This window comes from Peromyscus eremicus, chromosome 18 (genome assembly GCF_949786415.1).
Source record: "Peromyscus eremicus chromosome 18, PerEre_H2_v1, whole genome shotgun sequence".
NCBI classification, from domain to species: Eukaryota; Metazoa; Chordata; class Mammalia; order Rodentia; family Cricetidae; genus Peromyscus; species Peromyscus eremicus.
In genome coordinates this window covers 28,376,453-28,403,937 of record NC_081434.1, presented here as the reverse complement: position 1 = coordinate 28,403,937, position 27,485 = coordinate 28,376,453, and the positions used below count along the sequence as shown (strand labels likewise).

General features: G+C 42.1%; 1 protein-coding gene across 1 annotated transcript in view; it reads left to right on the top strand.

Annotated features, from left to right (window-relative positions):
• The window catches only part of Poc1b (POC1 centriolar protein B), a 106,329-nt gene extending 82,298 nt beyond the window's left edge, over window positions 1–24,031 (top strand). Inside the window, exons 11-12 of the mRNA XM_059245649.1 lie at window positions 20,052–20,267; window positions 23,880–24,031. Of these exons, the coding sequence (XP_059101632.1) occupies window positions 20,052–20,267; window positions 23,880–23,984 (321 nt within the window). The 3' untranslated portion in view covers window positions 23,985–24,031. The remainder of the gene's footprint in view (window positions 1–20,051; window positions 20,268–23,879) is intronic.
• The last annotated feature ends 3,454 nt before the right edge of the window (window positions 24,032–27,485 follow it).

Below are 27,485 nucleotides of genomic sequence, written 5' to 3'. Positions count from 1 at the left end.
AGAACATGCTTGCGTGTACACAGAGTCAAAGGATAAGCGTGGAAGAGTGTTCTTTTTTCCCACCCCATGCCTTCTGGGGCTCACATAAAAACTCAGGTTGTCAGGCTGGGTGGCAAGTGCCTTTACCTGCTGAGCCATCTTTCTAGCCTTGTTTATTTCCGATTATTCTGATAAACAGGAAGTATTACCAAGTTAATTTCATTTGTACAGATTTGTGTAGCTTTCACTTGCTGTTCATCTATGCCTCTCAGCCTGCCTTTTTATAGATTTGCCTCATTTTTCTATTGTTTTGTTCATTTAAAAATTGATGGCTAAATCATTTTAACTCAAAAGATTGACCTTTTGCTGGAAGCTACAAGCACGCTTTCCTCATTTGTCACTTTTGTCTTGACTTTTGATAGCTGTACTGACATTTGAGAAATGATTGTTTTATTGTAAGGATTTGTTTCAATTATCTACAAAAATCCCTCTCAAACTCCAAAATATATCTCCAGCTATTCTTTTTAAAGTTTTATTTTTAACAATATATTTTTTAATTTTAAATATAGTCATTTACAGGTAATGCCTGGGGGGCACTCACCAACCTAAGACAGAGTGCCTGTGTGGCTTGGATAGGCGTCTCCATGGCGGGTAAGGTGACCTGCTGATGTCCCATGCAACCTAAGTCAGAAGCTCATTTTTTAGTAAAAAGGGGACCTGTAGGGTCCTGGTCCCCGTTTTGGGTAACTGTTGCCTTGCTTGCTGACCTTGACCTTGATATCCTCCCTATGCTAATTCCCTGCCGGGTTCCACCCTCCTGAATGCTTAAGGGAAGTTCCTTGTCTGTGTATCCTGCATAATGGGCATTAACAGCTTAGATGCAAGATTGTAAAACATCAGTAGCGAACTTCTGCTATCTGGGGTTCTCCCATTGTGCTGTAAGCCTGTATTTAAGACCTCTTCCCTCCATAAATAAACAGCATTTGGCATTAAAATAGATAGATAGATAGATAGATAGATAGATAGATAGATAGATAGATAGATAGATAGATAGTCATTTAGTTATCAGATGCAGTTGATAATTTAAAACGTCACGGTCCACATTGTTTCTTTGCTTATTTGAATTACATGCACTGGCCGTATTTTTTCCTTAATACCCTTCTGTTTTGTCTTATTTTCCTGTTTGATCTTCTCCAACGCCTTAATTGTTGCAGCTTTAAAATACCCTTTACCCCCCTCACCTATATAAACTTAAGGATTAGTCTGCCCGTTCCCAGAAAACACCCTAGTAGAGAGAGCTCTTACTTGACTTAGCGTTTGGCCTCTAAAATAATTTGAGAATAATTGCCAACTTTAATAGCCTGTGTCACTCATCCGGGAATGTAATATTATAGACGAGTATTTAACAGCTTTACTGCGTCAGACTCAGAAGTACCCTCAGCACATTCCTGTGGTCCCCATAAAAATAGCCACCATTTTTCATGAACTGCTTAGCCTTTTACCTCCTTCCTTAAGCATCCAGATAGATTCTCGCGTTGCACAGATCAGTCTTAAAGAGGCTAGGCAGTTTGCCCAGAGTCCCGCAGCTAGGGGATGTAGAAGGCATGCAAGGCCTGGGCTGGACTGAGTCCTAACTCTGCCCCGTACTCCCCACACAGTTAAGACCTCGGCCACCTACCTTGTCACTTAGAATGCTAGTTTTAGTGTCCCTCCTCACGTGGTTCGAGTGTGTGCTGCTTCTCTGTAGTGTATAGTAACTCTGCTTAGTAAATGTCACCTAACATCAGGCGTTTGCTCATGTTGACTAAATGATACTCTAAATTTGGAAATATGCATTGGGGGATAATTTATAAAATTGTGAGGTCATACATAATTAAAATAACTCCTTATTTTAGCAAAACTGTGACTTCATCATTAAGATAAAACAAAGACAGTTGTTTGCTTTGGAATATCAGCTGAAGAATTTGTCTGAAAAATATAGTCTTCCAGATTTGTGCTTTCAGAAAAAAAAAACTATGTTTGTACAGTTCATAACATACTGATACTAATTCTGTGTTAATTTTTTACGTGTGTGTGTGTGTGTGTGTGTGTGTGTGTGTGTGTGTGTGTGTTGGAGTGAACACAAACCACAGTGCCCATGCATGGAGGCCAGAGAACAATTTGTAGGAGTCTGTTAGTTCTCTCCTTCACCTTCTGGATCTGGGACTCAAACTCAGCCCTTCAGGCTTGGCAGTAAGTCCCCTTACTGGACCATCTTGCTGGTCCCTGTTAATAGTGTTTTAAATTTTATTCTGTTTTTTACTTTTCTAGTAATTATTTATATCTGGTGTTGTGTCTTATACTGTGGGCACTTGATGTGGCAGGAGCATTCTCCCACCCTCATCCAGAGACAGACAATCTCACTGATACACAATTAAATAACATAAATTTGCTGGACAGTGGTGACGCATGCCCTTAATCCCAGCAGAGTCAGGCAGATCTCTGAGTTTGAGGCCAGCCTGGTTTACAGAGTGAGATCCAGGACAGCTGAGGCTACAGAGAAACCCTGTCTCCAAAAAAGAAAAAAAAAAAGTTCAGAAGGAAGAGAGATTGCTCAGTGGTTAAGAGCACTGATTGATGTTCCAGAGACCTGGGTTCAATTCCCAGGCCTTCAGGTGTCTGATCACGCCAGGATTTAAAAAAAAAAAAAAAAAAAAAAAAAGTTCAAGCATACAAGATTTTTGTCTAAAAATTTTTTAAGGTTTTTTTTTTTTTTTTAACATAAATGGCTGCCTCTGGAACTAGAGTTATGGATGGTTATGAACTACCGTGTGAGTGCTGGGAACTGAATCTGGGTCTTCTGGAAGAACAGCCAGTACCTGTCCAAATGTATTTTTAACTGAACATGTCAACAAATTTACCAAATTGTTAGATTGTAAGGAGTTGTTTTAGTTTTAGTTTTATTTCAAAGTAAACCACAACCCACGACAACGTGTCTAAAGCTTCTGATCTAGAGACCAATAGTGTTTTCTCAGATAATGCATTGATGTAGCTAAGTGTCAAGAGGTGTTCCTTTCTGATATTAAATGTGACGATTAGTTTTGCTCATTTATTAGTCAAAGGAAATGGCAGCTCTGGGTTTTACATCCACACTGTGCACATGTTTGGGAATCTGCTTGTTTATTTTTAGCTTTCGCTTTAGCACGTCTTTGCAGGCAGTTCTCTTGGCAACAGTGATATTACTTCTTCCTGTTGTGTGTTCTGTACACTTAAGCTCTTGTATTATATCCCCCCCATTGCAACTTATTTTATGCAAAAGCTCTAGTCTTTCTACGCAGCTCTTAACGTATAATTTTCCTACTGCATTTTAGCCCTTTCTCTAAATATAAGGAAAAGTGAATTTTGTGAGAGAATTTAAGCAATGATTTTTATTTAAATCAGTTTTTTTAATGTATATATGTTTGTTGTTGTTGTGTGAGGCAGAATCTCATTGTGTAGATTTGGCTGCCTGCACCTTGCTATGGTAAAACAGGCTGACCTTTAACTCAGAGAACCACCTGTCTGCCTTTTAAGTGCTGGGATTAAATGCATGCACCACCACACCTGACTTAGGCAATCGTTTTTTGTTTGTTTGTTTGTTTGTTTGTTTGTTTGTTTTAATGACAAAAAGTGAGGATGTACTCAATGTGTATTGTAGTTAGAGATTTTTTTAGTCTTGCCTGGCCCACAGTCAGGACAAATCTCTCTCACCCGCCCGTCCTGCAGCCTCTTAGACCCAACCGAGTAAACACACAGAGACTTATATTGCTTACAAACTGTATGGCCACAGCAGGTTTTTTGCTAGCTGTTCTTATATCTTAAATTAACCCATTTCTATTAGTCTATAAGTTGCCACGTGGCTCGCGGCTTACCGGTACATTACATCTTGCTTTTCATGGCAGCGGCTGGCAGCGTCTCTCTGCCTCAGCCTTCCCCTTCCCAGAATTCTCCTCTCTCCTTGTCCCGCCTATACTTTCTGTCTGGCTACTGGCCAATCAGTGTTTTATTTGTTAACCAATCAGAGCAACACATTTAACATACAGAACATCCCACAGCAGTGTATCTCTTCCTCCTGCCTCTGCCCTCCCTTGAGCCATCCTTCCCTCTAAGGTGTAGATTTGGAGCTGACAACAGTGACTGGCATTTGCTTTTTGTTGTTGTTGTTGTTTTGTTTGTTTTTTGTTTGCTTGTTTTTCTGCTTCTCCTGTGCCTGGTGCAGTAGAATGTGGAGTACTGGTAGACTGTACTAGTGCCAACTAGCCTGTGAGAGTAGAAAAAGTCAATATATAGCAAATCAGATGTCAATACATAGCAAATCATTGGTCATTGCTCTGTAAACCCCACACGGGTGAATTTCAGCAGAATCAGACAATACCTTGAGTGTTAACCAAAGATGAGCTGGATTTCTGTGGTGGTTGACTTTAAGGCGGTGAACTTGTGGGGTCAGCATCATGAAGGAAGGTGACTCAGTCTAAGTCAGGGACTGATTCAGTAGATGGTATTCATCTCACAAGAGACCAATAAGCCAGACACTAAGTCAGTGGAGGTGGGAGACTGGGTTACAGTGGTGAGCAAAAGCTACCATGGAATGTTTCATGAGCCAACAGGAAGATGAGTCTGGAGCGCGCTGAGCCATTGGCGTTTGTGAGGTGAGATCAGAGACAGCCCTCCTGGGAGACACTGAAGCAGAGAGCTCAAGCTTTTGTTCCTCCATACTGACCACTGGAGAGTTGACCTGAGTGTAATGTGGGATCGTGGCCATCTCAGGTCTCACCCAGATTTAACCAAATCAGATCACACCTTTTAATGGGAGCCCCCCCAGACTTGTGCAGATTAGAGTTTAAGAAATGCAGGCTGAAGCTTCAGTGGGAGCTGAAGGAAGTGAGAGAGGTGGAAACCAGGAGCTAATGCAGAGACCGTCTTGCTTGGTGCAATCTAAGAACCAAAACAGACTGGAGCCCGGAGATCGGGCAGGTTACCGTGTTATTATGAACCCAGTCTGGAGAGGACCGTGGGGACCAAACATGCATTTTGTCCTTTACAACAAGACAGTAATCTTCCTGGTGGCTGAAGGGGGTTACATTAAAGCCACTTAGGAGGGTAAGTCAGTAATCCAGGCAAAACTAGAAGATAACTGGGATAACTCATTGTAATGGCGATTGTGAGAGTGGAATTCATTTGATACGTGATACAGTTGCTAAGGTTTGGAATGGGTTGGAAGAAAGGAGAGTGGTTGTCAAGGGTCATTTCTGGAATCCCAATTTGTAAAATGATAAACTGATTTATCATGGAAACAAGGGATTTTCCAAGTTTTCATTTGGGCACCTTAAGTTTGATGTGTCTGAATCATTCAGTAGTAGTAATACATAGCAAGTATACAAGATTATACACATACATGCAATTTAAAGGGAAGGCTAGTATAGAATTAAGATTGTGGAAGTATTCTGCATGTGTGTGGTAATGAAACATCATGCTTAGAGAAGATTTCCCGAGAACAGAGTAAAAAAGGGGTTAGTGACACAAATGATATATGCCCAAGGTGACAGATACAGCTACCCTGATCTGATATGTTGTATACAAGTGTGACAATGCCACACTGTGCCCTCAAAATATGTGCAGGTACTGTGTTAACTAAAATGTGGGCAGTACTTTAACACTTTAAATATATAGCGGGTCTTGAGACATTTTAATAAACTAACTTGATGAACATGGGTCAACCTGCCAGGGAGGCAAGAAAAGGCCAGAGGGAAGCATGGAAACCAGAAATTGGTATCATGGCAACCTAGCAGGTAAGAACATTCCAAAAGAATGTTGTCAGTCAACACATTTGAAAACCCAGGGAAGGCGTCTCAGTCCAACTCAGCCGAGATTCCTAGTAACCATTTGAAGAGTTGTTTTTATGAGGTAATACAGAGAGGAACAAGTCTGAAGGGAGTTGCAGAGTGAATTGAGGGGGGTGTGAGAAGAACCAGCTCAGTTGTTGAATACCTATGATATACCAAGCAGTGGAAATAAATGTACAAAAGAAGGCTAATACTGGTGCAGGATGCCTGCCTGGATTGCTGTGAGTAGTTAAAGAGAATAGTGATGTGGATGGGTGTGAGGTGAGTGGGCGGGGGTGCACAGGCATGAACCCTGGAAAATGACAATTGTAGGTGGACTTTCTGTCCCGCCAGCCAGCTCCCAAATAACCACACAGAGACCTATTATTAATTATGAGTGCTCAGCCGATAGTTCAGTTTGCCACTAACCAGCTCTTATAACTTAAATTAGCCCATATTTCTTGTCTACACTCTGTCGTGTGGCTCTGTACCTTTTTCAGTAAAAGTTCATCTCCTGCTTCCTCTGCATCTCCTCCTCCTCCTCTTTGCCTCTCTTTTGTCTGCCAGTCCTGCCTAACCTCTACCTGTCCAGCCATTGCCCAATCAACCTCTTTATTAAGCCAATCACAGTGACATGTATTCACACAGTGTAACGGAATAGTCTAGGGTGGTGGAGAAATGGCTCAGAGGTTAAGAGCAGGGACTGCTCTTCTAGAGGTCCTGAGTTCAATTCCCAGCAACCACATGGTGGCTCACAACCACCTGTAATGAGATCTGGTGCCCTCTTCTGTCATGCCAGCAGAATACTACTGTATACATGATAAATAAATAAATTTTTTCAAAAAGGAATATTCTACAACAGATGATACTGATGATAGGTAATTTAATACAAACCATAGAATAGACCTAAATTTTTACAACAGCCATATAATTTATTCCAATATTATCATCATTTCCATTTCAGTTAGGGAACACGGAGACTTAAGGAGGCCAAGTGATTTGTCCTAGGACATTCTGAGATACACAGAAGATAAAAGGATTAAAATTAAGTTTGTGATTTTAATATATATTAAAATATATGTAGCATATATTTAAATTAAAATATTTTAATATATAATATGAAATATATTTTCTGTATATATAAAACCACCACATTATATGATGTCACACACAGTTAGGTGATACCACAATTAGCAGAAATACAAGCAAAAACTAATTGTCTTAAGAAAAATTGAATTACCATAGTGATGGAATACAGGCAGAGTATATCTGTTTTGGAAAGTGGGTAAAGACTTCATTGTTTTATAAATGCAAATTTAGTTGGAAGATATAACGTACAGGATATATACTGAGGCCGCATAGAATGTTTTCACTCTCTGGGTGACCTAATAACAATAAATAGACTGAAGGGTGGGTTTCAGGACCACACTCTGAATATATGTTACTGTTACCAGTCATCAAGGTAGTATGATAACTGGTATGTTCATATTGTGCCTGATGGTGGATAGAACAATAAATAAAATGTTTGTCCTATAAATGATGAGCCATACAGCATCCCAGGTTTTGAATGTGGCTTTGTTAAATGGCCTTAAAAGTTGCCTCTTCATATCATTTACACGGGTACAGTAATGACGATGACATTTTATTCAAATGAGCAAAGCATGGTTTAATTGCTTTGTGTGGCTTTTAAGAATTACCTCATGACTTAACATACAACAACTTGCCACAGTGCGTTTTACATTGCAGCATACAACCATTTCTGCTACTTTCGTCATGGGAAATTTTGAGAAACAAGCAAATAGTGTCTTGTAGGAATAACCAAGGAGTAATATTACTTTTCTCGGAGAACAAGCAAGCCTGGAAAATAATTTTTCAAAAATGCATTTTAAGTAAACTTTACAATTTGTAAGATGACGGCTTCTCTCTCTCTCTCTCTCTCTCTCTCTCTCTCTCTCTCTCTCTCTCTCTCTCTCAAAACATGCTTTGACCTCTTGGTTTTGCTGGCCCTTTTGTAATATACTAGCAGGATACACAATGGATGGTGGCATGCTCGCTTCTGCAGAACTCATTGAAATGATCCAGAGGCTACGAGGATGGCTACCTGTAGACAGGTTTTTCCCCATTTATATTAATCAATATTTTGCCATGTGACTTTTTATTTATTTATTTATTTTTTTGGGGGGTATTTCAAGACAGGGTTTCTCAGTGTAGCTTTGCACCTTTCCTGGACCTCACTTTGTAGCCCAGGCTGGCCTCGAACTCACAGAGATCCGCCTGCCTCTGCCTTCCAAGTGCGAGGATTAAAGGCATGCTCCACCACCACCGCCACCCTGCCCATTTTTTTTTTAAAGATTTATTTATTATGTATACAACATTCTGCCTCCAAGTATGCCTGCAGGCCAGAAGAGGGCACCAGATCTCATTACAGATGATTGTGAGTCACCATGTGGTTGCTGGGAATTGAACTCAGGACCTCTGGAAGAGCAGCCAATGCTCTTAACCTCTGAGCCATCTCTCCAGCTCCCACCCCACCCGTTTTAACCACAAACAATACCAAGACCAGATAGGTTAAAGACTTGAATATGAAAAGCAAACTGGCTTAAAAGCTCTAAAAGAAATCAGAAAAATAGGTTTATACATTCTGAGTAGCAAGGATTTTTTTTTTAAGAGCAAATCATGGACAAATAATAAAGGAAATGTTTGATAAATTTGGCCACATGAAAAACAAAAACTTAGTACCAGGCATGATTCCTGGAATCATAACACAGGCTCGTGGCAATCATTATAGGAGGATCATGATTTTGAAGCAAGTTAGTTCTTCAGGGAAAAAAAAAAATCTTAACAAAAAACGAACAGATAAACACCCCGAAAACAAACACTCATAAGATAAAAATGAAAACAAATGTAATAAGTGCATCATACATATAAAGAACAGAAGATCAGTACAGAGAGCTCTTACCTACATTGGAAAAGATAGAAATAAGCCAATTAAAGACTTGGCAATGAAATAATGTCTCTTTGCAACAGACAGAGACCATTATAGAAAACCACAGCCAATCAAAATACAGAGAGCAAATGACCGATCGAGTGATGCCAAGACCTAATTCATAAATCTACACCACAACTCCTGCCTTAAGGCTGAGGGGTCGGTCATAGCAGAAGAGGGGGTAGAAAGAGTGTAAGAGCCAGGGGAACAGGAAATTAACTGTGAGATTTCCCTTTCTAAAAATGCTGGAGAAGTTACACCAATGGAGCCTCCCCAACGTGGCTGCCTCAACATGGCCTGCACAAGGATGACACCAGTGGACATGTTACCATGGAAGGGGGAAATCTGATGAGTAACTAAGTAACTAAGGAAATGGTCTGCTCATGGCGGGGAGCCCCCTGTTGGCTGTCCCAGCACCGAGTGGTCAGCCTTGAGATCATATACATGCAAGTAACTTTACACAGGCTGAGCAAGTTGTATTTATAGATTTAGGGGTGTGTGTGTGTGTGTGTGTGTGTGTGTGTGTGTGTGTATGTGTGTGTAAAACAACAATTTAAAGACACAGAGGTATGCATTTGATGGCAAGGGGCAGGCAGGTACATGCGAAGAGTTAGAGGGGAGAAACAGAAACAGGATAGGAAAAACGATGTAATTGTATTTTCATTTCAAAAGACAAAAATAGTTTTTGAAACTTGGCAAAAGATTAAACTAGCACATTTATAGAATTTATTGACGTACGCGTTAAATATGCTCAACTTACCAGTAACCAAAGAAATACACAGTGATATAAAAGCCATGACATGGTTTCCTGCCTATATTAGGCAGAATTTTATACATGAAATAATTAAATGTCTTTGTAGATGAGAGACTGGAAGAACAAGCTGATTCTACCACGTTGAACAGCATTTGCTAAGACTGACACCTGTTCTACTCTAGAGACATCTCATCTCCACACAGGAGACATGTACAAGAACACCCACCCTAGCATTTGTTATTGGTTAATAATTATTAGAAGGGAAACACTATGCGCTTGCCTTAGTCACTGGAATACTGTTGGGCAGGTGGTAATATGAATGGGAATGGCCCCCATAGGCTCATGTGTTTGAAAACTTGGTCCCCAGTTGGTAGAACTGTTTGGGAAGGATCAGGGGGTGTGGCTTTGCTGGAGGAGGTATGTCAGTGGGGGCAGGCTTTGAGATTTCCAAAGATTCGCCCCACTCGCAGTGTGCCCTCTGTCTTTGGCTTGTGGATCCCATTTGTAGATTTCGATGTGAGTTCTCAGCTGCCTGCTGTAGTGCTTCCTGCCATGATAGTGATGAACCCTTGGCCCTCTGGAACTGTAAGTCCCAAAGAAACCTTCCTTCTGTAAGTTGCCTTGGTCATTTTGTCACAGCAATAAAACCGTAACTAAGACAGACGGTGATAGAGTTGTATTCATTGCTGTGGACAGTCTAACAGTGCTAACTAATAGAAAGTATCAAAAGTAATAGAAATCCCTATATTATAGGATACCATGGGAAGTTCTTATAGGAATGTCTTCATGAGTGACGAAAATAAGGGACTAAGTTAGATGGATAGACAGGAAGATGTAGGCATTCAGGGGAGAAGGATACTGAGCAGAGAAGGGGCGCATTGTTTCCTGAGTGTTGTTTGTTAGACCTTGTGATTTTCATCAGGTTTTTTAAAGCATTGTTGGAACTTGGAAAAGAAATCAGCTGTTACCTTTTACAAAACAGCAAAGAGCTGTGTTGCCTAGAGGGATGTTTGTGCTACTGCTCGTTCTCTTGAATCCATTTCACTTGATTGCTGTCTGCTTAAATTCTCAAGGGTGAACAGATCAGTTTTTCTGAGACGTGATAGGAGTGAAATTAAACCAGCTGTGGCCTTCCAAGCCCCGCCCCATCCCTGGCCCCCCACCACCGGTTTTTTTTTCTAATATATAACTTAGTTTAAGATAAACTAGCTTTGTAAAAATAATTGAGTATGTATATGTGTGTGCAGGTGCCAGCAAACGACAAAAGAGGGCATCATGTCCCCTGGAGCTGGCGTTACAGGTGGCTTGGGGCCTTGACTTGGGTGGGGGGACCTGAACTCAGATCTTCTGGAAGAACAGCAAGCATTGCTTTTTTATCTGATTTTTTTGCAGTGGTAGGGATCAAACAAACCTAAACTTGAGTCATTCTAGGCAAGCAAGTACTCCACCACTGTGTGTGTGTGTGTGTGTGTGTGTGTGTGTGTGTGTGTGTGTGTGTAGGCAAGAAAGCATACCCATCACTGCATATGCACTCCACCACTGTGCATATATATATATATATATATACATATATATATATATATATACAGTGAAAGATAATTACAGATTTTTGTCCTACACATTAGCATACTATATGTATATGAATGATTCTTGTGAAATTCTATGTAAAAAAGAGATTAAGTATGACTTTCTTACTCTGAGTGCCCTTTGAAGTTTTTTGTTGTTGTTGTTGGTTTTTGTTGTTGTTGTTTTGGTTTGGGTTTGGTTTTTGTTTTTGTTTTTGACTTTTTTGGTTTTTCAAGACAGGGATTCTCTGTGTAGTTTTGGTGCCTGTCCTGGATCTCGCTTTGTAGACCAGGCTGACCTCGAACTCACAGAGATCTGCCTGGCTCTGCCTCCTGAGTGCTGGGATTAAAGGTGTGCGCCACCACCGCCCAGCTGAAGTTTAACAATAACAAAAAGTAGCAGTCATCTATTTTCCCTGTTGAACTGGCAGAAGCTTTATTGGTGTCAAGTTTGCCTGGAATATTGAGAAAGCATCCATCTGCAGCCCTTAGAGTCCAGTGTTAGTTCAGAAGAGAGAACACTGATTCTGTTTCACTCACTGCCTCTCTCCCAACCCCCAGATGTTGTAGTCAGTGCTTAAATCACTCATTAAGGATTATCTGCTGTGGCACAAGTTTCCAAGTCAGGGTGGGGCGTTAGAAAACAGATCTTCCCTTAAGGAACTGCTAACAGAGTCTGTGTTTTCTTAATCATATAGTGATAAGTGAAAGTACAGGGACATTTTATGTAAATCTCATGTGTACTAGTAGTCCACCCATTCATGCCTTCAAAGTAGATTAGTTTCCATAGTAATGAAAACAGTGATTAGAAACAAGGGTGATACTGGATTTGTGTCCCCAGCTGTTTCCAAAGAACCAAAATCATTCAGATATCCTAGCTGACAATTCCATAAAGGGCGTTGTTTTTCAAATCCTCCATAAAACTTTATACCTAAAGCTTTTGTGTTTTTCTGTTTTTGTGGATGTGTTTATTTGGCTGGCTGGCTGGCTGGCTGGGTGGCTGGTTGGTCAGTCAATTGGTTGGTCAGTTGGTTGGTTAGTTGGGTTTTTTTGTTTGTTTGTTTGTTTGTTTTTCAAGACAGAGTTTCTCTGTAGCTTTGGAGCCTGTCCTGGACTTGCTCTGTAGACCAGGCTGGCCTCGAACTCACAGAGATCCACCTGCCTCTGCCTCCCGAGCGCTGGGATTACAGGTGTGTGCCACCACCGCCTGGCTGGTTAGTTGGTTCTGTTGGTATATTTTATTAGTTAACTTGTTTTGTTGTTGCAACAAAATGCCTGCCAAAAGCAACTTAAGGAAAGAGGAGTTTATTTTGGCTTTGAATTTGAGAGTGTAGTCTATCGTGCTAGGGCAGTCATGGTGGAAGGCGTGGGATGCCTGGTCATATTGCATGGGATATTGAGGAAGCCAATATCTGCAGCTCCTGGAGTTCAGTGTTGATTCAGAAGAGGGAGCGCCCAAGTAGTAAACTCGGAATACTTGTGATCAACTCACTTTCTCTTTTATCCAGTCCAGGACTGCAGCCCATGGAATGCTGCCACCCACAGTGGATGGGTCCTCTCACCTCAATTAGCGTAATCTAGATTATCCTTTACAGTCTTGCCCAGAGGCTCACCTCGAGGTGATTCTGTGCTGTTGACATTCAGAATTATCCATCATGGTTGAGTGTGGTTGTTTTGTCTTTTGGTTACATGATTTGTTAGAGAGGGGGCGGGGGGGGGGGGGGATAAAACTTTCTGAACTTAGTAAACAGTTTTTGAGGGGAAAAATTCACATAATATTTTCTAAATTTTTATCCTAGAAATACACTGAAGTTGATCAGACTTGGGGGTTGTTTTTACAAGATTATGCAATATACTGTATAGATATAAAACATATAAATCATGCGATTTCTTGTTCAAAGTAAACAGTTCAGGGTTTTGAGAATTTTAGAGCTTGAGTATGAATCCTTTGTGGTAGCCCTGTGACAGATTCTTCCGGAGAGGCTCCTGCTCGTTTTCTCATTTCCCATCCGCGCCTGTCAACATGGCTTTGATCTGAAGAAAAGCACCAAATATAGAGCAATACTCAGTCCCTTCAAAGGACGGCCATCCTGCCTTTGTCGGGGGTTCTCAGAGGAACTCAATGACAGGCCGAATCCTTTGTGCTCACGGTAAGCGCTGCACAAGTGCCTCCCACCCGGCCACAACTTCTGTTCCTCCCACTTATGATTCATAACCACCCCCACACCACCCCCAAAGAGAATCTAGCCACTAGGCTTCCTGCCTTTTCATTACTGGACCCCTGTGTCCGCATCTCTGCCTTTGGGCAGCTTAGATTGCTTGGTCCCTTTACATCCATGCTCTTGATCCTTTGTTTCTCTGTGTGCTTACCCACAAAGACTCCAGCTGGGTTCATTGTCTCCCTGCCTCCTCTTCCAACCCCAAAGTGTCTATCTAAATTTGCTTGACTAGATAGTTTGTTGGCTGGTCTCACTCACTTAACTAATGTTACTTCCTCAAAGCCCCAGGAGGTCTGCTGATGCCTACCTTGCCTGTTTAATGGATTGGTATACCCTTACCTTCATGGTAAGCGCTTCCCAGCTCCCATCAAGGCAGGGGAGGTGGCCCCAGGGTTAAAACATTTGCTGTGTAATCAAGGAGACCAGAGTTTGGATCCCCAGAACCCACTTGAATGCCAGGTGGGTGTGATGGCCCACCTCTGTAATTCCGGCACTTAGAACACAGAGACAGGTGATCCCAGAACAAGCTGGCTGATCAGAACTGCTCTAACAGACAACTCTGGGTTCAGATGAGAGTCCCCACCTCAGAGTGTAAGGTAAAGACTGATGAGGATGAGGAAGACTCCTGATGCCCACTTCAGGACAATTAAAATTTATATATATATATATATATATATATATATATATATATATATATATATATATGGGCTGGAGAGATGACTCAACAGTTAGGAATGCTTACTGCTAATGCAGAGGACCCAGATTCACAACCATCTGTTATTCCAGTTCTGAGGGATCTGAAGTCCTCTTCCGGCCTCCGTAGGCTTCCACACACACAGCACACATAAATCCACACAAGTAACCACAAATACACATAAATAAAATGTTTAAAAATGAAATTTTTTAAAAAATGTTTATCCTCTAATGTAAATGATAATACCTTATCCGTAAAAGTGAACCATGACATTTAGAGAATTGGCTGGACACTTGTCTATAGACCGTGACCTTCTGAGTTGTTTCTATCAAGCAGCTTTGTTCTTTTACTCTAGTTTTTGTTAAGTGAAAATGGGACCTTTTCACCCACAGGCAGGGATCTCTGAGCTCCTCTGGTTTGCTCTGGGCCTGGTCTAGGCTGCCTTGTTTCCCCAGTTTTTTACAGGGATGGAGAACTTGGAATGGAGGCTGCTCTGGTGTCTTCTTAGGTAAAGTGGTCCAACTGTAGACATCACCAAGGAAGTATCGTCTACGACATGCTCCTTGCTGCAGCCCAGGATGCACACTGCAGGAAGGTCTTGTTTGCTGGATCAACAAATGCATCCCTGGTCCCCACTGTTGAGGGTCAGCAGTAGAGGCGACGTGGTGTGCCGTCGTCCTTGTGAAACCTCCCACTGGTGCTCTTCTTTTTTTAGTGCTAAGGTCCTCTGTCTCCTATGTTTTCAGCTCACGTGGCTCCAGCCATATCAGGAGTGCTCCCAGCACAACAGAGAGTCCTGGAGAGCAAGTAACTGTCACGGGCGTGTTTGTCACTGGAGATGCTTGGTAGGATGTAGAGCCCTGTAAGCATCCACACCAAACATTCACAGTAACATTCGGGGAAAAGAAGGGACTGGAGACGCAGGCGGTGAAATTTTGTCAGCACAGCATCCTAAACATGGTTTCTTTTCCATTTTATGATAACATTATTTTTAATTTATGATGTGTGCATCTCATTTTTCTCCTCTTCAGACAGGAAGCAAAGGCAGATTGTTTGATAGGAACTAAACAGCTAATATGTAGGTTCTAGTTCCTTTGATGGAAAAGACAGACATCAGTTGGCTGATGTTTGGTGTGTGATTGGTTGTTTGTTTGTTTTTTTTCTTCCGGCCTGCATACTTGCTTTTCTTATCACGCCCATATGTTCTGTGATGGTAATCTGTTTGTTTTCTTTCTCCAAACAAGAAAATTACTATTAAGACTCTATTGGAGTTCCTTTATTGCTTTGACTTGCTATGTTCCGAAGTCATTTACCCCTCTGTTTTCCTCTTAATAGCCAGCCTGATAGTATAGCCCAAGTTCATTGATTGAACTGCTGTGGTAATCAAGTTGGGACCTTAGTGTACACAGAGCCCTCGACCTCTCCTTAGCTGATAGTAATAGTGGGTTTTTTATTTATTTTCATTAATTTTGACAAACAGCGAATTGTAGTGTTGCTATGAGAGGAAAATTTGGAAGTTTCACCTTCCTACAGAATGGTAGAGGGTATCATGGAAAGCAGGGCCTTGTCCCAAAGTTCTGCATGTGGAGAGCTTCAGCCTAGACTTAACCTTGGTTCTTTGCTACATGTAGTCCTTGGCCAGGCTGTTTAGCTGCTCAATGTCTGTTTCCTTTTTTGAAAACCGAGAGTACACTTTGGAGGTCAAAAAGGACTCAGCCTTGCTACGGCAGCAGAGGAGGCCATGGAAGCCAGAAGAGTCTGCCTGTGGGGTCATTGAGAGAGTGGAATCAGCTAGTGTGTGGAAAGCTTCCAGTGAGTTCCACACATTGCCTTGTCATCAGAAACACCTGGAGAAACCTCTGCCAGGAATCCCTGACCCCTAGCAATAACCAGGAATTTAAGAGTGGGGGAAAAAAACAACACAGCTCTGAGGCTGTATTTTATTTGAGTTCTATTTTCATAATAACTTGAATGAGGGAATTTATATACTATAAAATTGACTCTTTTGACATGTGCACTTCACTGGTATTTAATAAATTCACAAAGTTGTGCTACTATGACTCATTTTTTTATTATTTATTGTGATGCCTGTGGGCATTTTGTAAGAAGGTGCACCACATGCACACAGTTTCCATAGGGACAGGAGTTACATGGTTGTGAGCCGCCATGTGGGTGCTAGGAATGGAACTCTGGGTCCTGGAGCAGTCAGTGCTCTTAACTAATGCTGAGCCAGCTCTTAAGCCTCTACTATGACTAATTTTTGTTTGTTTGGTTGGTTTTGTTTTGTTTTGTTTTGTTTTGTTTTTCAAGACAGGATTTCTCTGTGTAGCTTTGCGCCTTTCCTGGACCTCACTCTGTAGCCCAGGCTGGCCTTGAACTCACAGAGATCCACCTGGCTCTGCCTCCCGAGTGCTGGGATTAAAGGCGTGCGCCACCACCGCTTGGCTACTATGACTAATTGTAAAATACTTTGTCACTGCTAAGGGACTTTAAGAATATTTTTATTACTACTATGTACATTAGTATATATTCATATTCTCTCATTTTTGACTCTTTTATATAAAGAGCATTATATAAAAGCTAGCCTTTGGTGTCCAGCTTCTTTAATGTAACTCAATGCTTTGAAGGTTCATGTGAGTTATGAAATTAATCAGCAGCCCATTTTTATGAACAAATAATCATAGTAAAGATATGCTGTATTTGTTTATTATCACAGCATTGGACGTTATGATCAATGCTGCCTTGCACATTTTCACACAAGCTTGTATGGATATGTTTTCACTGTCTTGGGTTTATGTCTAAGGTTTTTTGTTTTTTTTTTTTCTTTTTTTTTGGTTTTTCGAGACAGGGTTTCTCTGTGTAGCTTTGCACCTTTCCTGGAACTCACTTGGTAGCCCAGGCTGGCCTCGAACTCACAGAGATCCTCCTGGCTCTGCCTCCCAAGTGCTGGGATTAAAGGCGTGCGCCACCACCGCCCGGCCTATGTCTAAGGTTTATGGTAATTCTGTGCTTCAATTTAATGTCTCTCAGTGTCTACATTCTACAGTCCTATCAACAGTGTCTGCGGGCTCCAGGTTCTCAGCATCCCCCCTAACACTTGGTACTGTCCGTTATTTATTTCAGCCTTCTTGGTGTATGTGAAGCAGATGTCCTTGTAGTTTGATTTGGTATTGCTGGTGATGTTCAACATAAGCTTGTGAGCTCATTGGCTGTTTATGTATCATTAGATGAGTGCTGTTCAAAGCTTTGTCCATTTTTAATTGGGTTATATATCTTTAATCCTTGAATTGCAAGTCTTTGTGTCTGTGTACAAGTCGTTGTTTATCAAGTATTTGCTCCAAAGATACTTTCTTCCGTTTGTCTTTGCTGTCTTGATGGTATCTTAATCATACAAATGGTGAAGTCCAGTGTATGTATTACTTTGTCACCTTGATTTTGGTGTTGTACATAAGGAAATTCTGTCTGGTTCAGGAATACTTAACCCACACCATATACATCCCAGGATAGCCATGAATGTGACCAAATACAATCGTCATATAGCCGTGGAACAGGTTGGACACTCGTGGGTCCAGATCAAGAAAATTTAGTCCTATTTCCTTCTAAAAATTTTATAGTTTTAGCTCTTCTATTTAATTCTTTAACCTTTGTTGAGCTGATATTATATATGGCATGAAGCCAAGGTACAAATTTATTCTTTTAAGTGTATCTCGTTTTCCCAATCTTTTGTTAAAAAGATTATGTTTTCCAAAATAAATTTTCTTGGCAGTTGTCTGACATCCGTTGGCCCTGTGTTAACATATGGGCTTGTTTCCGACCTGTCAAATCTGTAGTGTTGATCTGTACGTCTTTTGAAGGTACTAGGGATCAAACATAGGGCCAGATACATACCGGTCATGGACCTAACCATTGGCTACCTCCTGAGTTCCACACCACATTGGGCACTGTAATTTGCTGGGAACTTTTGTAGTTTGGAGTATGTTGTCTAGTTTTTTAACTCATGTTATTTTAGCTGTGTGGGTTCTTTGCACTTCTGTGTGAATTTTAACGTCACCTTAAACTTTATGTAAAAGAAAGCGGCTGGAAGTTTGATGAGGATTGCTCTGAGCACCTTCGTCAGCGTTGGGGGGGGGGTACTACTGCCATCTTTTTTACAATAGAGTCTCAGTATATAGATAGTCCAGTGTAGTGGAACTCATGATCCTCCTGCCTCAGCCATCCAGGGGCTGGGATTACAGACATTTGCCACCACACCTGGCAAATGTTGCCATCTTAACAATGTGCATTTTCAGATCCCTGAGCATAGCATATGAAGTATCTTTCCATTTGGTTGGAGTTTTAATTCCATTTAGTGGTGGCTTATAGTTCCCAATGTACAAGTCTAACACATAGTTTGTTAAATTTATTCCTAAATACTTTAATTTTTGATGCTATTCTAAATGGAATTATTTTCTTAAGTTTATATTCTAGCAGTTTGCTCCTATTTAATTGGATTTTTTTATTGTAGTAAAATATATGAAACAAAGAAGTTACCTTTTTAATCACTTTAAGTATACAATTTACTAGCAGGAGATTTATTCACAAAACTCACAACGTTCTGTTACCACTGTTTATTTCACAACTTTTTGGCATTCCAAATAGAAACTTTTTTACCCATTGAGGAATAAATATCATTACCCTTCCTCCCAGACACTAGTAACTTTTACCCCAACTCTACCTATTTAAAATTCTACATGTAAGTGGGCCACTGAATGTCTAGTTTCTTCAGTTAGGGTAATATTTCCAGGTTTTCCCCATGATAGTATTATTGGAATTCCATTTTGTAGCTGAATACTGAAAGGTTTTTTGTGCCCCCAATAGGCCTCTCCACCAACACAGCAATCCAAATCAGACCGAATCAGACCTAATTAGAAAAAGCCCCGGTTTAATGGGTAAAACGTTCCCAGGTGATTCTCTAGCCCCCCCAGAGAGGAGACAGGGATGAGAGACTGGAAGAACCACATGTCTGTTTTCTGGGGTGCAGCTTAAATACCCTGTGGGAGTGGTCTTGAGCCTCTGGGGGAAGAGCGTGTTTGGCGGGTTTGGGGAAAGAGATGAGGGAGGGGAGTTGAGGTGGATCTTCCATCAGAACATTCCAAATTCTTTGGGTATATGGATGCCAGGGTGCCAGGGGCTGAGGTGGAGCTCCAACCCAAACAAATACAATTTCACTAGAGGTTTATACCACATTCTGTCTGCACACTTTTCCGCTGGTGGGTCAGGTTCTTTTTAAACTCTTGTGAGGGAGGCCACTGTGGATATTGGTGTTCTGTACTCTTTTGCATCTGCTCCAGTTCCTCTGGATGTGCGCTAAGGAGTGGGGCTGGACAATATGGCAATTCAGTGGTTAATTTTCTGAGGATTTACCAGACTTCCCAGAGCAGCTTCGGCGTTTCATGGTGATTTAAATTTTCTACATCTTCACTTGCACTTGTTATTTTCCTTTGGGGGCACTAAGAGTCACCTTAGTGGAAACAGATGTTTTGTTTTTAATTGAAAACGAAACTTCATTCAGCAATGTTTTTAAATGGCAAAACTCGTGATCAGACAGGCATATAGGAAGTATGTCACAGAAGATGAAGAAACATGGTGAATTTTTTCTCTACTATTAATTTTGTTTCTTCATTATAATTGTAACTTAGGAATTTTGTTATATAAAAAAGAAGATAAATGAGCCGGGCGGTGGTGGCGCACACCTTTAATCCCAGCACTCGGGAGGCAGAGCCAGGTGGATCTTTGTGAGTTCAAGGCCAGCCTGGGCTACCGAGTGAGTTCCAGGAGAGGCGCAAAGCTACATAGAGAGACTCTGTTTCAAAAAACTTAAAAAAAAAAAAAAAAAAAGAAGATAAATGATTCACTGTAATCTGGAACTGTTAGATATATATTTGTGTGTGTGTGTGTCTGTGTGTCTGTGTCTGTGTGTGTGTGTATGAAGTTTGGAAACTCTAATTGTTCCTGTCTTTTCCATGGCATTAAAGACAACGGATTCCACTGGCCGAGCTGTACCAGAGAAGGGTGGAGACATTTGTGGGTATTTCTTGAACCCTTCCTTAATACCAGAATGCTCATCAACAACTGTGAAAAAGAAAACAGAAGATTTAAGTGACCTCCCCTCGGAAAGCCAAAGAAGTGTGCCACTGGCTGTGACTGATGCTCTGGAGCATATCATGGAACAGCTCAACGTTTTAACACAGGTGGGTTGACCTTCTGCCTCAGGGTGAGATGTCGAGAGCAGGACTGGGTATAGCAGGCTGTGAGGCCAGGGAGTTTTTCCTGGCAAGGCAAACCCAAATAGACACTTAGGGCTAAGCCATTCCAAGCAAATTTGTTCGGAGTATCTCAGAAGAGCTAGCTCGCCCTCTCTCTCTCTCTCTCTCTCTCTCTCTCTCTCTCTCTCTCTCTCTCTCTCTCTCTCTCTCGTGTGTGTGTGTGTGTGTGTGTGTGTGTGTGTGTACACAGCACCCTGTGCTCTCTGGCATCCTGTATCATTTGTGCAAATGGCAGTGGTACTCTGTGCTCTAAATGCTATTTGGTTTTAAGCAGCAATGTTTTATCCTTTGAATTTATGATGTAGTTATATTTATATTAGTCACTTATAAAGAAATATTTAATAGCATAAGAAAAATTTATTGTAAGTAAATACTCCTTTGTAGTACAAAATATTACCAAAGTTTATGGTTTTTCCCTGAAAATCCTCTGCCTGCCAAGTAGGTAATGTCTCTCTCCAGAGTTTCTTCCTGAGGAGATGGCTTGTCTTCCCATCTTAGAATCTTAGCCAGTGTCTTAAGGCCATTTACCACGGCAAAGGAGAAGTATGATGGATCTTAAATACTGTTCTAAAACTCTTCCAGACCCAATACGAGGGAAGCCTTGTGTTGAAGAGGAAACAGCCATAGTTTCTGTCCCCATCTGCTGATTGTGTCCCTTGGAGACATCTGTTGACCTCCTTTGTGTACACTTAATCTTTGCTGTGTACAGTATTGGTCAGTGCACACATTACCTCAGCTTATACAGAGCAAGGGGTAAATGTATGAGATAGAGCAACGTCAGTCTCTTGCCCAGAACACGTATTTCAATCTCCAACACCTCCTGCATAGAAATCCCCTCCGTTCTTGACACTGCCTGTACATCTACCACTGGGATGCTAGAATCATGCAATGTCCGGGTCTCACTTCCGCAAGGGACCTTTTCCCTTGTCGGTCTCAGGTAAAACATCAGGAGCGGAGGAAGACTCCGTGGCTCTCCCAGTGCTTAGAAGCAGTAATTAAGGACTTACTTTGTCCCGCACATTCCATCTCAGGGCCTTTGAAGTTAAGCGGCCATGTCTGTAGGTTTGGAGTTCTGACATAGTGTGAGAAAGAGCCTTGGGAGACTTTGGAGTCACATTTGTTCACTAAAAATCACATTCAACTCACCCATTTTCACTTTGAAATTTTGTGCTACAGGTGACCTTCCTTGTGTTTACCGAACATGTCTCTCCTTTAAAAACCACTGACCTGGCCGGGAGGTGGTGGCGCACGCCTTTAATCCCAGCACTCGGGAGGCAGAGCCAGGCGGATCTCTGTGAGTTCGAGGCCAGCCTGGGCTACCAAGTGAGTTCCAGGAAAGGCACAAAGCTACACAGAGAAACCCTGTCTCAAAAAACCAAAAAAAAAAAAAAAAAAAAAAAACCACTGACCTCTCAGGTCCCACCTTCAGTTTCAGTGGACAGGACTTTCTTCCCTAACTGTCACCTGTCAGTCAGGCCCTCCTTAGGACTCTCCAGATGAGTCTCTTCCCTGCTCCCGCACACCTTCCCCGGCTCCTTCCTCCTTTTTACCTGATGCCCAGATAATGGGTCACTTTATGTCCTCCTGCATTCCACGATGGTTGTGTTATTGTTGACTTTAAAGGGTTCATTTCCTTCATACATTAAAGAGCTGAAAGCAGGCGGAGCAGGCTTGCAGAAGAGGAACAGTGAGTCTGGGCAAGTTGCAAGCAAAGTAAACATGTTCTGAGCCGTCACCTAAGATGGAGGATTTAGAACTGTTACAGAAACGGGTTGGGGAGGGGGGAAGATCAAGCGGACTCAGAAGCAGATAAAGGAATTAGTATTAAAGATACTGATAACACACACAACTTCAACATGTGTAACTAATTATGTGTGTATTATGTATGTATATAATAGACATTTAAGAAAATGCACGATCATGATGATTTTTATTTAACGATGAACTGTTCTATGGAATATGAAAGCAAAAGCTTTGAAGTGATTGTTGTTACCTTCAGAGAAGGATGGACAGTCTCTTCCCTGTCTTCCTTTATCTTGTTTGCCTTCCCTGTATGAACTCTATGACTGGATAACTAAGTAGTCAGTCAATGAGGGAATGCTTGCACACTCCCTCCTCTCCATCTCCCTCCCTCCTCCTAGGAACTCTTATTTATAAAGTGTACCAATTAAGAAAAACAAGGTTAATGATAAGTTATTTCCATTTCCCCGGTGACTAGTCGCTGAACCATCACTGAAGGAGAAACACCCGGTATTACCAATGTGCCCTCTCATGAGAAAATAGATCACCAGCGGCTCCGGTCAGGCTAAGGTTTAGGACCCTGCTTCCTCTTCCTAGGATCTGCAGAAGCTAGTAGACTGAACTGGATCCTACTGTGTAGTCCCGAAGTATAGATTATTATAAATGGCACAGACAAATGGCCTGGGCCTGCTAAGGGTTGACTGTCCAGAAGAGAAAGGCAGAGGTGTGAACTTGTAGGTTAAAAGGAACACGCCAAGACTTGAAAATGGGAATGTGAAGTTGTGGTTCCTGGGAGTTCACTTTGGGGAATTAAAGCCATACGGAAATGTACGAAAGTGTTTATAAAGGTCAGCATAAAGAAAGACAGGATGGAAAGGTAAGGATGAAATGGTGAAAGCCACATGGAGAGTTCTGGATAGTGACTGAAAGTGACCACTGGTCTCTTATCGGAACTTACTAAGTAACACATAAGTTTTGTGTGGCTTCTTGGTCTGTGTTTTAGTTTATAATAGAAAGGGGTTTTTGTTTTTTGTTTTTAAGAAAAGCTATAAAAGACTGGACAGTATCACAATTGTTTTTCCCAAATTTAACATCTCCCTATGACTGTATTATTATGAGAACATGTAATTATGCTGAAGGACTTAAGAAAGCTAGACTCCACCAAGTCCTTTGTGCCCAGCAGCCGCATAGCTTAGACACTTCGGTCCTCCCACCAAGCCGCCCATCTCCTTACCTGGACGAGGAACTGCAGGCCATCACGGCGTTTTTATAGTCGCCTCAGTCCCATCTGTCTGTAGTGTGGTCGGGATGGTTCCCTACAGGATGGACTGTGACAGAGGGGCCAGTGGTGGGTGACATGGCTGTAGCACCTGAGCCAGGAATCTGTAGCTTCATGCGCACTGTTTAGAATGCTGTGGATGACCTCATCCCTGCCTGTGAAGACTTCCTGAGCTCCTGGAAGATGGGAGCCCAGATGGAAGAACATTCCCCAGAGGCCTGATCTTCCATCTCCTGTTCTTCATAAGCAATGATTGTTTTGTTTGGGGTTTTGTTTGGGTTGGAGGCAGGTCTTTTAACATCTTCAATACTTGATAGTGCTTTGCTCTGCAGGTGGAATCAGTGGCACAATGAGTTGGGAGCCCCTTTTTTAGCCAATTTGGGGGCAGGTGATTGATATTCAAGTCCTAAATGATCTCCCTTGGATCTGTACTGTCGCTCTAGGCATGAGGTTACCAGCACTGAGGCTTTCATGCCTTTTTTTTTTTTTTTTTTTCTTTTCTTTCTTTGTTTTTGCAGACCGTTTCAATTCTGGAGCAGCGACTGACTTTGACAGAAGATAAGTTGAAAGGCTGCCTTGAGAATCAGCAAAAGCTTTTCAGTGTCATCCAACAGAGAAGTTGACCAAGAAAGTGTGTGCGCACAGGCCAATAAATGATGACACGTTCGCATGCTCAGGCAGGTAGCAAAGGCGGTCCACCCCCACCATGCACTAATTAGCACAGCTTCTTCAGAGGGCGAGCGACAGAACCAAAGGTTGAAGCCATTTTTCAGAACCAACTTAAACACATAAATCAATGTCAAGGATCAGTTTAAGCTCCTCCCAGTTATAATTGCAGTAATAAAATTATAAGCATTTAAATCACCCCATTCCCCCCCCACGCACACACTCACACCCATATTATTTGAAATGTCAGCTTTTATTTAAAGTGCAAATCTCCACCAGGAAAGTAACCAGACCTCTAGATTTCATTGTTAAATTATTTCGATTGACCATGTTCAGGCAATTAATTACCTGAAGATAATTAATGTATTTCTTAGGTGAACACACCCTTGGTGTGAAATAATTCTCTTCCTTTTGAATAGCATCTGAAATGTAGAAAATACGTTATTGAGCTGGCTCATATTTCTTTCAGGTCAGAAAAACTACACTCTTACTAATGCCTTGAAAAGATGCTCCCAGAGAGTTTCCACAGCTAGAATAAGCTTATTTTGATTAGCAATGGTGCAGAGCAGGAGTTTTCCTTGTTTGCTGGGAGTGAGAACCATGTGGGGCATGAATTACAGTGGACACTCTGAGTGGTCTGGGTCATACTGAACTTCATGATCCAAGTCCACAGAGATTATGTTTGTGTGATTTCAGTGTGCTAAAAAGGCAAAAGGATGAACAATACATACTCAAGTAGATACACATGAATCACGTATTTATTGTTTAGGGTGACGCTCGTGGCTGAATAAGTATATTTTTATCTAGAAAGAAATTCCATCTTTTATTTGATTTTTTTAATGAATTGTGATTTGAAATGAAAACAAGTCAGGCATTCTAAAAGATCTTGGTTACAAGTTAAGAATATGTCTTTCTCTTTAAACAAATAGGCAATCAGAGTAGAAAAGAGGCAAATTCAAGGCAGCTAGCTTTGGGCATGGAGAACAAAGGCCAGACACATCTGTGTATCGGGCAGATGCGATCTGTGGAGAGAAAACGAAGCCCTAGCAGTGTGGGAACAGAGAAATCTTTCTCCAGGTAGTTTCAATTGTGTACCTATGAACTGGCTTTATCTTCTCTCTCACTGTATGTTGCAAATGCCTTTTCTGTCCTGTAAGTGTGATTGTCTAGACATTCTTACAAGCTCACAAAACTAAGTGGCCCTGTATTTTTATACCTTTATTGAGAAGACTACATCAATAATGAAATGTAATACCAACTTTTGTTTACTCTTTTTTTATGCTTCAAATAATAAAGACATTTTTAAAAATAATAATTTTTTTTTGATGTTTAAAACCTAGCAATGCAGCCAGGCGGTAGTGGTGCACGCCTTTAATCCCAGCACTAGGGAGGCAGAGGCAGGCAGATCTCTGAGTTCGAGGCCATCCTGGTCTTCAGAACGAGTTCCAGGACAGGCACCAAAACTACACAGAGAAACCTTGTCACGAAAAAACCAAAACCAAAAGAACACCTAGCAGTGCTATTATTACACTCATCTAGACCGCAATATGTGTAGCAATCCTGGAGAGCTCCCAGCTTGCCCAGCCTTAGCTGTAGATCTCCTGACTCCCCAGCTTCAGAAGGGTCCCTGTGCCCTGTGTCTGTAACAAGCGTAAGGTGATTTGGGTGTCGGTGGCCTGTGGGCCCCTTTAGGGACCACCCATCCAGCTTCAGCTGCTTCTGACCACCTGAGGTGGCCACAGATCTGGCTCATCATCACAGAACCCTGATAAAAGGTAATGATAAGGCCGAGCGGTGGTGGTGCACCCCTTTAATCCCAGCACTAGGGAGGCAGAGCCAGGTGGATCTCTGTGAGTTCGAGGCCAGCCTGGTCTACAGAGTGAACTCCAGGACAGGCAACAAAACTCCACAGAGAAACCTTGTCTCGAAGAAAAAAAAAATGGTAATGATAAGAACAAAAATAGCCCTGAAACCATTTCAGAGTGTTATTTTATGATCCCCCACCCCTTTTTTCTAGCTCTTGAGGAATCTCCTTGGCCTTCATCAGCACCAGCACCCTCTCTTTGCTCCTCTTAGAGTTCTAACATGCATTTGGTTTAACAGTTTTTTGTTTTTTGGTTTTTGTTTTGTTTTAAGGAGAAAGCCATGGTATTAAACAGTGTGACAAGTTGGTTCCTTTGGTATTTTTCCTTGATCCTAGATATCCCAAGGACTCGGGGTCTCTCACCTAGTCACTTAAAATTGAGATTCTTACAATGGGCTGCTCAGGCCTTCTGCTCAGGAGCCATTGCATGGGCAGAAGAGGAAGCTGTTTCCCAACTTCACAAAATGCCTGCGGTGTGCGGCCTCAGTACAATCCGGGCATTGTTCTCAGCTCCCGAGTTCTGTCTGGAATGGCAGGCAGAATTCCTGCCTGGAAGACGAGTATGCAGCAGAGATAGGTGGGTCAGATGACTGGAAGTGTCCTGGAGGAAGCCCTGTCTGGGGGATGGGAAGTACAGGCAGGCTACCTATTTCTGGGTGGGAGTCCTGCCGGTGAACAGAGCTTCATGCTTGGAGAACTCCCTCAAGGCAGACAGTTCCAGTCAAGGGAGGGAAGGAGGCCCTGCAGCCAGAGGGGAGTTAAAGGAGATGACCCAGAGGAAGGAAATCATAGGGTTGGGGTTGGGCAGATAATGTGCAGTTAAGATTTGGGCCTTTACTGTTGATGAGATGGGACCGTGCTCCGTTGCAATTGCTTTTTAGACAGCCTCTCCGTAACCCAGCTGGCAGGCTCCTGCCTCAGCCTGGTGAACTCTCAGATGCCAGGTCTAGGCCACCATGTCAGGATGAGACACAGGCTTTGCTGACCCAGGCTTTTGTTTGTTTGTTTGTTTGTTTGTTTGTTTGTTTGTTTGTTTGTTTTTCAAGACAGGGTTTCTCTGTGTATCTTTGGCTGTCCTGGAACTCACCCTGTAGACCAGGCTGGCCTCAAACTCACAGAGATCGGCCTGCCTCTGCCTCCCAAATGCTGGGACTAAAGGCATGCGCCACCACACCCAGCAACCCAGGCTTTTTTAGAACCACTCTAGCTAGCTGTGCAAGGATGAGGTGGGAGACAAGTGACCTTGGCAAGAGGTGACAGCAGCTTGGATTATTCAGGAGGTGGTGGCAAGTGGTTGGGTGTTTCGTGTACTCTAAAAAGACTTGGTGAAGAGATTAACAATGTGTGTGAGACAGAGGAGCGAGGATGACTCCCAAGTGCTGGATCTCAGCAAAGGAAGGAAATTATTGAGATGGAACTCCTAGGGATGTAGAGATTGGGGGTGACATCTGGTGATGCCTGTCAAGAGTTGTTTTGTTGGGCATGGTGGTTCCTGCCTGTAATCTCAGTCCTTGGGAGGCAGAGGCAGGTAGATAGATATCTGAGTTTGAGTCATGCTTGGTCTATGTAGCAAGTTCCAGGCCAACCAGGGCTC